At 44.4% G+C, this 13,445-nt stretch overlaps 1 protein-coding gene across 2 annotated transcripts in view; it reads left to right on the plus strand.

The window, feature by feature from the left end:
* The first annotated feature begins 3,435 nt into the window (after window positions 1–3,435).
* Window positions 3,436–13,445, plus strand: part of c3 (complement component 3) — a 28,028-nt gene continuing 18,018 nt past the window's right edge. For both annotated transcript variants that reach the window (XM_031899484.1, XM_031899485.1), the window contains exons 1-15: window positions 3,436–3,546; window positions 5,680–5,872; window positions 6,141–6,303; window positions 6,736–6,806; window positions 8,023–8,117; window positions 8,467–8,549; window positions 8,943–9,030; window positions 9,147–9,249; window positions 9,402–9,522; window positions 10,384–10,499; window positions 10,789–10,935; window positions 11,097–11,309; window positions 11,665–11,868; window positions 12,308–12,469; window positions 12,626–12,755. In XM_031899484.1, the coding sequence (XP_031755344.1) occupies window positions 3,482–3,546; window positions 5,680–5,872; window positions 6,141–6,303; window positions 6,736–6,806; window positions 8,023–8,117; window positions 8,467–8,549; window positions 8,943–9,030; window positions 9,147–9,249; window positions 9,402–9,522; window positions 10,384–10,499; window positions 10,789–10,935; window positions 11,097–11,309; window positions 11,665–11,868; window positions 12,308–12,469; window positions 12,626–12,755 (1,954 nt within the window). In that variant the 5' untranslated portion in view covers window positions 3,436–3,481. The remainder of the gene's footprint in view (window positions 3,547–5,679; window positions 5,873–6,140; window positions 6,304–6,735; window positions 6,807–8,022; window positions 8,118–8,466; window positions 8,550–8,942; window positions 9,031–9,146; window positions 9,250–9,401; window positions 9,523–10,383; window positions 10,500–10,788; window positions 10,936–11,096; window positions 11,310–11,664; window positions 11,869–12,307; window positions 12,470–12,625; window positions 12,756–13,445) is intronic.

The raw sequence follows: 13,445 nt of genomic DNA on the forward strand, positions 1-13,445 counted from the left end.
AAAAAAATTGTCACCCGCGGCTATTGTTTCGTCGTCCGCGGCTATTATTTTGTTGCGCGGCTATTGTTTCGTCGCCCGCGGCTATTATTTTGTCGCGCGGCTATTTTTTCATTGCCCGCGGCTATTATTTTGTCACGCGGCTATTGTTTCGTCGCCCACGGCTCTTATTTTGCCGCGCGGCTATTGTTTCGTCGCCCACGGCTATTATTTTGTCGCGCGCTATTGTTTTGTCGCGCGGCTAGCAAATGTTAACATTTTGCTCCCATACGGAGCAATGGGGACATCTCCCCACTGCTCCGTATGGGAGTTCTAAGTTAGGCGCTTGCGCATGCGCATTAGCGATAGGGGTTGTTCGCGCATGCGCATTCGCGTTTACGCGGCGGGGGTGGGGGGGGCGCCGAATGGGGGCGGCCTTGGGGCGCCCCAAGTAGAAATCCGGCCCTGGCTCCAGGGCTAACATTATCCTATCAAGCAACATTACTGCCAGGACACAGGCCCGGACTGGCAATCTGTAGATCTTGGCAAATGCCAGAGAGGCTGCTGTAAGATGCCATAGACACTCACTATTTATTGGGCCTATGGGGGGCTGTTTGGGCCTCTGTGTACTGAAAATCAGGCCCGGACTGGCAATCTGTGGGTTCAGGCAAATGCCAGAGGGGCTGCTGTAAGGTGCCATAGACACTCACTATTTATTGGGCCTATGGGGGGCTGTTTGGGCCTCTGTGTACTGAAAATCAGGGCCGGACTGGCAATCTGTGGGTTCAGGCAAATGCCAGAGGGGCTGCTGTAAGGTGCCATAGACACTCACTATTTATTGGGCCTATGGGGGGGCTGTTTGGGCCTCTGTGTACTGAAAATCAGGCCCGGACTGGCAATCTGTGGGTTCAGGCAAATGCCAGAGGGGCTGCTGTAAGGTGCCATAGACACTCACTATTTATTGGGCCTATGGGGGGCTGTTTGGGCCTCTGTGTACTGAAAATCAGGCCCAGACTGGCAATCTGTGGGTTCAGGCAAATGCCAGAGGGGCTGCTGTAAGGTGCCATAGACACTCACTATTTATTGGGCCTATGGGGGGCTGTTTGGGCCTCTGTGTACTGAAAATCAGGCCCAGACTGGCAATCTGTGGGTTCAGGCAAATGCCAGAGAGGCTGCTATAAGATGCCATACGCTGCCAAATATTTAATTGAGACTTCCCTGCCAGCTCTTCCTGTTACAGCACTGGCGTTACTTCCTGTCAGCTGATCAGTGAGTGATACACACAACACAAAATGGATGCTCAATGGGAAAACATATAAAGGGATTTATATCCTGTACAAGTTTAATAAGATTCTTATTAGGTTGGTTATGTTTTCATATTCCGGCTACTTGAGTAACTTAACTTACTGCCACCCAGTCAGTATTTCACTTCTTGTTGTAATGGGGCTGTTCCCCTGTGAGTTAGTTTTTACTATGAGAGCAATATTTTGAGACAATTTGCATTATTTGTAGTTTTATTTTAGTTATTTCACTTATAGTTCAGCAGGTCTGCCGTTTGGAGTTTGAACGGCTCTCTGGTTGCTAGGGTCCACATTACCTTAGCGACCAGAGAGCAGTATGAATGAGAGGACAGTAAATGAAGAGGAGAAGAGTCTGGATATAAAAACAAGTTATAAAAAGTAACAATAGATATGAGTGACCCCCATTTGAAAGCTGCAATGAGTTAGAAGAAAAAGGCAAATAGATAAAAACAAACTATTAGAAATAAATAATGAAGACCAATTGAAATTTGCTTAGAATAGATAGTGCTATAACATACTAAAAGTTTACTTTTAGAGCCAGGAGCAGGATTATAATTTACCCACAATGCAATTACCTATTGTTACCAACCCCCCCCCCCCCCCCACTGGCCTGTCCAATTGAGACCTAAATTCCAATTCTGGAGGGAAATGTAAGTAAAAAAAACATGGAGATCTGATTCCACAATACTGGGAGCTGTAGTTCTAACGTTCCAGTAGTGGAAGTTGTGACCAAACAAAAGGGGGGGGGGGGGGTTGGTTTAGCCAGTACCTTCTGTAGAGATACAAGTGGATTAAAATCTTGCTACAGCTCAATACATAATGGGGCCTAAACTGTGTCCTCTAGCACTGCCCACTAATCCTACTGGGTCTCACTTCAGGTGGTCCTAAGACACATTTCCCCATAATTCCCTGGGGGCTTGCACTAAGGAGTCAAGTTCCACCCACACAAGGTACATCAAACATCCATAGCTACATATTTCCCTGCAAACTAGAATGCATTGCTCACTTGCTTTGTAGGAAAGAAATATGGCTGCCCCCAGAGCTGGCTTTTAATTAATTAGCTGCCTCATAATTACATCATTATTGTGTGCCTAATTCAAGGCAATGGCCAGGATCGATCTGGGGGGTGCAGGGCCCACCGGGGCTTCTGCCTCAGGGGCCCCTGCACCCCCCAATGGCCCCCACCACCTTTCTCCACAGAAGGCCCAAACCCCTTCCGACCGCCTCCCCCAATCGCTCCTTAAGAAACTTACCTGTGGCACGTCGGGGGAGGGAGACAGCAGATTGCAGGAGCGCCCTGGGGGGGATTGTATCTGGCTCGCCAGAGGCCACTAGGTTTTTTCCCAGTACCGACGCTGGCAATGGCGACCACACAAGTGACTTTTCAAGCTCCACCAGTGTCGGACTGGGGCCTAAGGGGCCCACCAGAAAACCTTAGACCATAGGCCCACTCTCCAAACTATTTTTCCTCCTTTCCTCGCCCAACCTCTTTATTCTCCTAGTCTCTTTTATTTACATGCTAGCATCTATTCTTCCATCTATTTCTCCTCTTTGTCCCCATTCAGAAATAGGGAATGGCCATGAAACAGGCCAAATGGTGAGGAGCAGGAGGGCCCACTGACCCCTGGGCCCACCGGGAGTTTTCCTGGTACCCTGCTGGCCCAGTCCGACACTGAGCTCCATAACAAAATGCCAAAACGGACTGAATTTACCTCTTCCCACTATGTCTGGGAATCACGTAAACCCCCAGAATACTGTGTATGATAAGTGGGTGCACGTGTAGGAGTCTGCGCCCCATTTCTATTTAATATAAAGGGCACTGATTTTGTTATGTGACGTCACATATTCATGAAGGGAAAAAAGTGCCATCAACAAGAGCCACAGTGCCCCAGTTTAGCAGAGTGGGGGCCCCTCACTGTTTGTGATGGCACAAGAGTCAGTTTGTTTAGAGATCAGTAATGAATTATTTATTCCATGTTATTATTTGCACTCTGTGCAGCCTTCCCCCGAAGGACACACTTTTGCACTGTGTGTGTGTTTTTTTTACACAATTGTTGCCTTTACTGGAAATGAGGGAGTTTGGAAATCCCTGTGGCCCCTCCCCGTCACTGATAGGGCTGTTTGATGAAGGTTCTTGCCCTCCCAGATGCATTTCATTTAAATCTCCCCTCCAGCCCGTGTCTGCACATTCTCCAGTCTGCAGCATGGGGAGCGGACTTCTCTCCCTGTCTCTCCTGCTCCTGGTCTCTGGGTCCTACGCCCAACCGCAGTGAGTACTGACCCCCCAAATATTCCTGCCCTATGAGCTACAGCATTAGGCTGGGAAACAGAATTACTCTATGCACCTTGTTGCTATTTTCTGTTTTTGGAAATTTACTGTACTAGAGGGGGGTTAAGGGGACCTACCTTAAACAACACAAGCGGATATTCTTGGGTTTTGAGAATTACTGGGCTGTAGATTTGTAAAGGGTGCAATATCATTAAATGCAAGTAGAACAGCCCTATTGGGTTTATTTAATGGTTAAATGATTCCCTTTTCTCTGTAATAATAAAACAGTACCTGTACTTGATCCCAACTAAGATATAATTACCCCTTATTGGGGCAGAACAGCCCTATTGGGTTTATTTAATGGTTAAATGATTCCCTTTTCTCTGTAATAATAAAACAGTACCTGTACTTGATCCCAACTAAGATATAATTACCCCTTATTGGGGGCAGAACAGCCCTATTGGGTTTATTTCATGGTTAAATGATTCCCTTTTCTCTGTAATAATAAAACAGAACCTGTACTTGATCCCAACTAAGATATAATTACCCCTTATTGGGGGCAGAACAGCCCTATTGGGTTTATTTAATGGTTAAATGATTCCCTTTTCTCTGTAATAATAAAACAGTACCTGTACTTGATCCCAACTAAGATATAATTACCCCTTATTGGGGCAGAACAGCCCTATTGGGTTTATTTCATGGTTAAATGATTCCCTTTTCTCTGTAATAATAAAACAGTACCTGTACTTGATCCCAACTAAGATATAATTACCCCTTATTGGGGGCAGAACAGCCCTATTGGGTTTATTTCATGGTTAAATGATTCCCTTTTCTCTGTAATAATAAAACAGTACCTGTACTTGATCCCAACTAAGATATAATTACCCCTTATTGGGGGCAGAACAGCCCTATTGGGTTTATTTCATGGTTAAATGATTCCCTTTTCTCTGTAATAATAAAACAGTACCTGTACTTGATCCCAACTAAGATATAATTACCCCTTATTGGGGGCAGAACAGTCCTATTGGGTTCTCTTTGCTATCAGCAGCATTGGATTGTCAGCTCCTTTGCCCCGTGTCCTATTCCAACATTACTTGAATCTGCTCTCTGCATTGGATGGCAAGGTCCCTGCTTCTGATAATGGGATTTTAGAACATTACAAAAGCAAAGGGCAAATAAACAGGAGCGAAGTGCCAAGTTTTTAGCTCTTTGCACCTTGCCCCCGACCCCAGGGTTCTAGCCACAGACACCAGACTTTGGAGCTCAAACAGTTGCCCCTCTTTATGGAGGGCATGGGTGGGATTGGGCATCCTCTGGCACGTGCCCACATTGTTCAGGATGCGCCAATCAGGAGCATCAGGGAAAGCAGGGCACAAGGGAGCCCTGTACTTTGTGCCACACAGACATCTGCCCCCTTACAGCTACAGCAGTAAGTCTGTGCCTTATGGCAGATTTTCAACCTGGTCAAGGTAGGGAGCTGGCTGCAACCAAGCTATGCAATTTTGCCCCCTTCAGTGCTTTATTCTTGCACCTGTATCCATGGTAACTTCCGATCCTTACATCAAAATAACTGCTTGGGGAAGCATTATTCAGTTGTAAATCAACCCCTAGCCACTAGGTAGCGCTGTCTCATTGAAATTTCTGAATGATGCTCATGTTACCCCAGCAGAGGAAGCATCATGGCAACTCCCACATACAAATAAATAAAAAAAAGGTAGACGCTTAAAGAACAAGCCCAGGCATAGAAATATCCCCATACTTCTTTTAGTGATGAGCGGAATTTCTCACCAGGCATGAAATTTCCACGTTTCACCATTGGCAGAATTCACCACAGAAAAGTCCGCCATGCGAGTCCAAAAATTTACATGCTTCGAGCGCGTCTTTTTTTTACGTGCGCAATTTTTCACTAATTTCTTCAACGTTTTTCGAATTTTTCGGTGAAGCGAAATGGGACAGATTCGCTCTTGGTTGCCTCATGTGGGTCTAGTCTGCAATAGAAGAGAACTGTGGGATGAATGCCACTAGAGGGCGCTGTTCAGTTCAATAAATGTGCATATATGGAGGGGTTAGTCCAGTCTTGCATATAAAGTAATGAAGTTACCCTCGTGTGTGACTGGGACTCTTCTCTTACAGATGCTCGCTTATCACACCCAATTTGCTGCGGGCGGAGAGTGAGGAGACCATCATTATAGACGCCCAAGGGCAAAATGCTGCTTTTGAAGTTGAGATCATCATCCATGAATTCCCTCAGAAGAAACTCAATTTAGCCAGTGCCAAAGTCACCCTGAATAGTGACAACAAGTTCCTTGGGACGGCGACAGTAAAGGTGAGATGGATTTAAAAAATGGCAGTACCTACAGCTGGCCACCAGTTGACCATTGCCTTGAGACTGGGACTTGGCTACATATCAACCAAGCTACTAGGGCAAAACTACATTGGGTGGTTATTAACCCTCAAGCTAATGAGGTTATTGATGGGAGGGACATGCTGGAAGTGGTTCCCTTGTAACCATGCACTGAGTTTTCAGTGTGTTCAGTGTTTAAGTTGTGTTTGTTTTAGGCTCATATCATATTAATGCCTTGTTCTTCTATCAGATTCCCTCTGCAGATGTACCCAAAGATAAGCAGAATAAGCAGTATGTGTATGTCAGCCTGAAATCCAATGTGTGTGCCCTGGAGAAAGTCGTCATGCTGTCGTACCACAGCGGCTACATCTTCCTCCAGACTGACAAGACTATCTACACCCCAGGATCTACAGGTACAGACACTGGGGGTCATTTAGCAACACTTTTTGCATTGAGGGCAGCAATTGGCTCTTTTCAACCATCTGCAGATAGAGCTATAAATGCAAAGATTGGTTTCGTTTCCATTGATTACCAGCAAGGAAGCCCCTACAAGGTAGAAAAAAATAGGGCTCCTTAGCATTATGAATCCTTGTCCAAGCATGCCCAATACACACAGAATTGTCTGTAGGGGTATGTAAGCCGCCCAGTCTTGATCCCAGAAGAACAAAAGTAGAGGAATATTAGTGAAAATCCCTGTGCTAATTTATCAAGTTTTTGAAACAGACCAGTCTAGGGGCCAGTCATGCCCCTAATGTCTTCTGAAGATGCCTCTCTGTCCTTATTGCCCTATCAGCCTGCCCCTTCTGTCCATCCCTCCCTTACTTACTCCGTCTATAACTCCACAGTTTTGTATCGGATTTACTCCATGAACTACAAGATGCAGCCTATTTCAAAAACGCTCATCATCGAATTTGTGGTAAGTCTGGGGTTTCCATTTTATGTCTAACTGTCTGCACTGCTGTTTCCAAGGTTATTAAATAGCGTTCTCTTTGGAACTATAGTTAGATATCCTGCAGTGGTTCTCAATCTGCAAGGCTTCCCATCAATAAGGGGGAGAACAGACCGATCTACATAGGAACCGGGTATTAAATAGCTTACTCTTTGGAACTACAGTTAGATATCCTGCAGTGGTTCTCAATCTGCAAGGCTTCCCATCAATAAGGGGGAGAACAGACCGATCTACATAGGAACCGGGTATTAAATAGCTTACTCTTTGGAACTATAGTTAGATATCCTGCAGTGGTTCTCAATCTGCAAGGCTTCCCATCAATTAGGGGGAGAACAGACCGATCTACATAGGAACCGGGTATTAAATAGCTTTCTCTTTGGAACTACAGTTAGATATCCTGCAGTGGTTCTCAATCTGCAAGGCTTCCCATCAATAAGGGAGAGAACAGACTGATCTACATAGGAACCGGGTATTAAAAATCTTTCTCTTTGGAACTATAGTTAGATATCCTGCAGTGGTTCTCAATCTGCAAGGCTTCCCATCAATAAGGGGGAGAACAGACTGATCTACATAGGAACCAGGTATTAAATAGCTTTCTGTTTGGAACTATAGTTAGATATCCTGCAGTGGTTCTCAATCTGCAAGGCTTCCCATCAATAAGGGGGAGAACAGACTGATCTACATAGGAACCGGGTATTAAATAGCTTTCTCTTTGGAACCATAGTTAGATATCCTGCAGTGGTTCTCAATCTGCAAGGCTTCCCATCAATAAGGGGGAGAACAGACTGATCTACATAGGAACCGGGTATTAAATAGCGTTCTCTTTGGAACTATAGTTAGATATCCTGCAGTGGTTCTCAATCTGCAAGTCTTCCCATCAATAAGGGGGAGCCCAGACCGATGGCTGTTGGGCCCAGATTGAAGGACATTTCTAGCCTCCCCTAGTTATCCCTGGAACCCCAGCATGAATGTCAGTTAGAGAAAGAACTGGGGTGACCATGTAATATTCTTAAACCTACAGCTAAATGGTTGCTACACCAGCATTTGTATTTCTTTCATCTTTTTATGAGCTAATGGGGCATTGGACCTCAACTCTAATGCATTGGAGAGTGTTTCTGTTGTCTGTATAAAATCTAGATGACCAGTGATTTTGAATTTAGCCATTATTATATTTCCTTTTCAGACCCCAGATGGTGTTATTGTGAAGAGAGATTCCATCCTCCAGGACAGTAAATCTGGTATCATCTCACTGTCCCACAAACTGCCGGAACTTTTGAGGTAAGTAACACAGTTGTGTCCAATAAAAACACTCTAATAGCCATGACTGGCCATGATCAGGGTTCCCATACCAAATCATACCACTTCTTTCCAGTGCTTACTGTCTCTAACCACTCCCAAATAAAGGGGTTCCTTGGCTGGTTTGTTGAGGAACGTTAACCTAATGATTAAAAACATCTTGGGAGGCCATTTAGTCACATATCAAGGAGAAGGACATGTGGAGCCTTAACCTGACCCTATTGGAGTTTATAAAAATTATTATTGACGGTTCTCTGCTTAGGCATTGATCATGGGATTCTACAAGCTAGAGTGCTGCCTAATACTGCTTTTACCACATTTACACTTACAGCCTTGGTGTCTGGACCATCTCCGCAAAGTATGAAGACACCCCTCAACAGAATTACACCACCAACTTTGAGGTGAAAGAATACGGTAAGAAGATGCTCCTACGTACAAGCTACTGTACATGGATATGGGCCCCACATTACAACATGGCAGAGAAAGAATGGATGTAGACTTCATGGAGCCTACTGTCCATAGTACTTCTTGGTCTGCTGCAAGTAGCTCAGATTAAGATATGTTATTGAATGGCAAATGACACCTCTTGACCAGTCATCAGTTGGGTGGCATATGCAAAATCCATTGAGGTTGCTGTGGGCTCCAATGAATGGAGCTATGTCACCTAACTGGACACAGAGAGCTTTCATGGCTGATTCTAAAGCAGTGGCTCCACTTAAATATTCTCCTTTGATCTAACATAATCAATATATAAGTATATGAACACGATCTAGGCATTTCTAATACTCTATCTCCACCCCTTTGCAGTGCTACCCTCAATGGAAATCATCCTGAAGCCAGACACTAACTTCTTCTATGCTGATGCCAACTCTTTTGGAGTGGATATTCATGCCCAGTGAGTACCTGGGGGACGGACAAGTAGAATTCTCTCTAAGACTGATATAAATACATTGATTATCTTTAATTATGATGGAGACATTAATATTCTGTAACCCATGTTCTTGCTGCCAGGTATCTATATGGGAAACACGTGGACGGATATGCATTTGTGCTTTTTGGCATAAGGAAGGACAACGTAAAGAAAGGAATTCCAGAGTCGCTGACGAGAGTCAGGGTATGAAATAGCAATGTTCTACTTACTCAACGCTTCTTCCTTTACTTTACATTTTTACTGTATTACTCAACTATTTCTTCAGATTCCTTTGTTACTACATATGACTTTGGCTGATTAGCTCCTCTGTACTATCTCCCTCTCCTCTCACTCAGATTGATGATGGAGAAGGTCGTGCTGAGTTGAAAAGGGAAGACCTAGTGAAGTACTTTGCAAAACAAGAGGACATGCTACAATATTGCTTGTATGTGACGGTCTCTGTTGTCACGGAAACAGGTGAGCAGGGGCAGTTGGGGCCTTTCAGTTGGACAGTGATAGGGAGCTGGAGCATAATGTAAAGGGAATTTGGGAAGCAGTCAACCACATCAGCCTACCATAATACACCATAATGCTTCCTTTAATAGACTGAAATAACAAGTCTAGTAACCTATAGCAACCAATTAAATGTTTGCTGTCAAACACCAGGCCAGGAAATGCTTCCTACTGATTGGCTGATGCAGATTACTGGAACAGGAGAAAATTATACACCTCTTATCACATTGTTGTCATAGTTAAAAGTGAGGTGGTTGCATCAAAAGTTGGGCATCATCTTCTAACCAATAGTTAGGGATGCACAGAATCCAGTATTCGGTTCGGTATTTGGCCAGGATTTGGGCTTTTTCGGCAGGGTTCAGATTTGGATGAATCCACAGTCCTGGCTGGATCGGATCCTAATTAGCATAAATTAGCATATTCTGATTATGATTTGGAAGGGTTAAATGCCGTGTGAAGAGCGCAGTGACTTTTACCCCTTCCAGGTTCCTAATTACCATTTGCTAATTAGGATTTGGTTCGGTATTTGTCCGAATCCCTTGGGATGGATTCTGGGTTTGGCCAAACCCAAAAAACTGGGTTCGGTGCATCCCTACCAATAGTAATGGCCGTCTGCCCATGGATTGGGGTGCCCAATGAGTGGTTTTGATTATAATACACTAGCATGACTAAACCTTAGCCTATCAGGTAACATAGGAAACCAGGGTGGTTAATGAAGCCCAGAAGCTCATGAGTCAACCAGATCTATATGAGGTCCTCTTATTATAATACATCATACATTAATTATCTATGTCCATATGTATATAATATTCATGTCTGTTGCAGGTAGCGACATGGTGGAGGCTGAGATAGAGTGTATCAATATTGTGACAACGCCATACAAAATCCTCTTTACCAGAACCTCCAAATATTTCAAGCCCGGAATGCCTTTTGATATGATGGTAATGACCTGCCTGAGCTATCTGCCTGTTCCTTGTGTCATCTGCCATTGACTCTCTTAGAGATCTAGGAGTCTCCAAGAGAAAAAGAATCCATTCTCAATCCTAGCTGGCCTTCAGACTTGGACTTTCTGCTTTGGGCCACCCAAAGAGGGACAACTCCACAACAAGTCATCCGAGCAGCTTCTTCAGTTGAACTGAAGAAGCTGCTTGGATGAGTCGTGAAATGTCTTCAATGATGACTTAACAAGTCCAGTTTTACATTACTGATATTCCTTTTTTTTACCTTTAGGTCTATGTCACCAATCCTGACGGTTCTCCTGCTCGTCGTATCACTGTGGCGGCTGAGCCTGGAAACATTGAAGGGACCACTCAAGCGGATGGAACCACAAGGCTGACAATGAACACTCGCCCAGATATAGACCGTCTGCACATAACTGTGAGTCTTAGTAATAGTCTATGATAAAACGCTTCGGTCATGTTGACTTTCAGAGGACCCTGAATGTAGGATCCTTTAATGTAGGTACAACTTGTGCCCAACATGTATATTTCTCGGAGGCCCAAGGCCTGAGTTATCTCATTCTTTCCTTCTATCTCCAGGTGAAGACAAAGGACCCAGTTTTGCCTGCCGCGCGCCAAGCGACTGCCACCATGACTGCTACAGCCTACCGCCCCTCAAAAGCCCAAGGGAACTACCTGCACATCAGCATTGCTGGGTCAGAGATAAAACCTGGAGAAAACATCCCCGTGAACTTCAATATCCGGAATACTGATGCGGGTGTCCAGAACCTAATACAACAGTTTACATATCTGGTAACCAAACATTCACACGTCCACCATGATTGATGGGGATGATTTAACTTCATTCTGCTGCCATAAAATCCGCCAGGTCAGATATTGACCTTGACGAATTTCCGCGCTTCGCCACTGGCGGATCGTTTCGAGAAATGGATGAAAGAATTCTCCAGACGTCCAACAAATTGTTGCCCGCGTCAAAAGAATTGTCGTGGGAAACAATTTTTTTTTGACATACAACATTTTCGCCGTTTCGCGATTTTGCGACACCAATGGCACATTTTGACTATAATGATTCACCCTAGTAGAATGACTGAGTTATAATTGCCCTTCTCTGCTGTTCCTTTAACCGAGCATATTATCTCTCTTGCAGATCATGAGCAGGGGCAGGATTGTAAAGGTGGGAAGGCAGGCACGGCAGCCTGGTCAGCCTTTTGTCACCATGTCTCTATCTGTCACCGAGGCCTTGATACCATCTTTCCGTATTGTGGCATATTACATTGTCAGCTCTGGTGGAGCACGTGATGTTGTGTCCGACTCTCTTTGGGTGGATGTGGTTGATGAATGCATGGGCACAGTAAGTCTCACATGATACAGCAAGTATCCCTCAATGGATAGAACGCTTAATTTCAGGTTTTTAGACGGATGAGGCTCAAATACAATACAGGTGAAGGCTTCTGTATTTCCCCCAGAGCTAACAGTGCCTTATTGAACTACATTTTAGGTATCAGGCACAAAGAAACCCCACCTAGTGTTGGATTTTATCGCAAGAGTAGGGGGTTATTTGAGTAAGATAGACAGAACAAGACCCATATAGGAGAACATAGATCCTAATTTTGCCTTGTGTATATGGGAAGCCTTTCCTTATGAATAGTACATGAGGTTGTACTGATTAGTTTCTCCCACGTGGCAAAGAGGGGTGGAGAAAGATCTGTGACGTAATCATAAATGTTCTCTTTTAGTGTGATTACATTGCTACATGATGTATTTATTAACAGTATGTGTTCTTGTTCTAGTTGTCGGTGACTGGAGATAAGGACAGGGACAACGCCATACAAACCCCCGGTTCTCCAATGAAGCTGAAGCTGAGAGCAGACCACAAGTCTTACGTGGGATTGGTGGCTGTGGATAAGGGTGTCTATGTACTGAATAGTAAATTTAAGAATACACAAAAGAAGGTGAGACTCCATGCATGGTCACATATGGAGATTGTCCTGCTGCTAAATCTAATGTTACTTTCCCAGGATGCTTTGGGCTTCCTGTTACAATCTCAATACTCTATGGGAACCTTCCCAGCTGATTTTGCCTCATATTGATCTAAACCTATTGTTCAGGTTTGGGATTCAGTGGAGAAGTCAGACATTGGCTGCACTCCTGGAAGCGGCGCAAACAGCGAGGGGGTCTTTTCCGATGCTGGACTTGCTCTACAGACCTCCTTTGGTACTAATACAGCTCAGAGATCCGGTGAGCGTCAACTATATCTTTATTTGACATACTAAAATGATTGAGACCCGACGGGTAGACAATGGAAATTACTTAATTACTAAATTGTATCTTTATTTAGCTAATACTGGGATAGTATCCTTCTTTCACCAACATGAGTGCAAAGAATAAAGCTTGTTGGCAACACACTTTTTGCCTAATATTGTAATGAAAAAATCTATGTTCTCTTGAGTAGTGATGAGCGAATCTGTCCCGTTTCGCCAGAAAATTCCCGAAATGGCAAAAAATCTGCGAAACTCATTTGTCGCACAATTTTTTGTCGCCTGCTGCTATTTTTTTTGACGCGACCTCGCCCAATTTGACACGCGACAAAAAAAATTTCCGCACAGAAGTTTCGGGAAACCATTCACCAATTGCGAAATGCGGAAATTCGCTGCGAACCCATGCCTGACGAAAAAATTCGCTCATCACTACTCTTGAGTTTTATAGGAAAACTGAAATTGCTTTCATTTTCCAATTTCCTGGTTCTTCCGAGCAATTTGGGGAGGAGGATATGGTAGTTAACCTAGGTTACCAATGTACAGATAAACCCCCTGCATAATGAATTCCTGCCTATGTAGGGTTGAACTGGCCCGGTGTGACACTGGGAGAAATCCTCTTGGGCCCCGGCCTTTGTGGGCCCCACTGGGGGATCAGTTTGTTTGTGGGTGG

The sequence above is a fragment of the Xenopus tropicalis genome, chromosome 3 (assembly GCF_000004195.4).
Source record: "Xenopus tropicalis strain Nigerian chromosome 3, UCB_Xtro_10.0, whole genome shotgun sequence".
NCBI lineage: Eukaryota > Metazoa > Chordata > Amphibia > Anura > Pipidae > Xenopus > Xenopus tropicalis.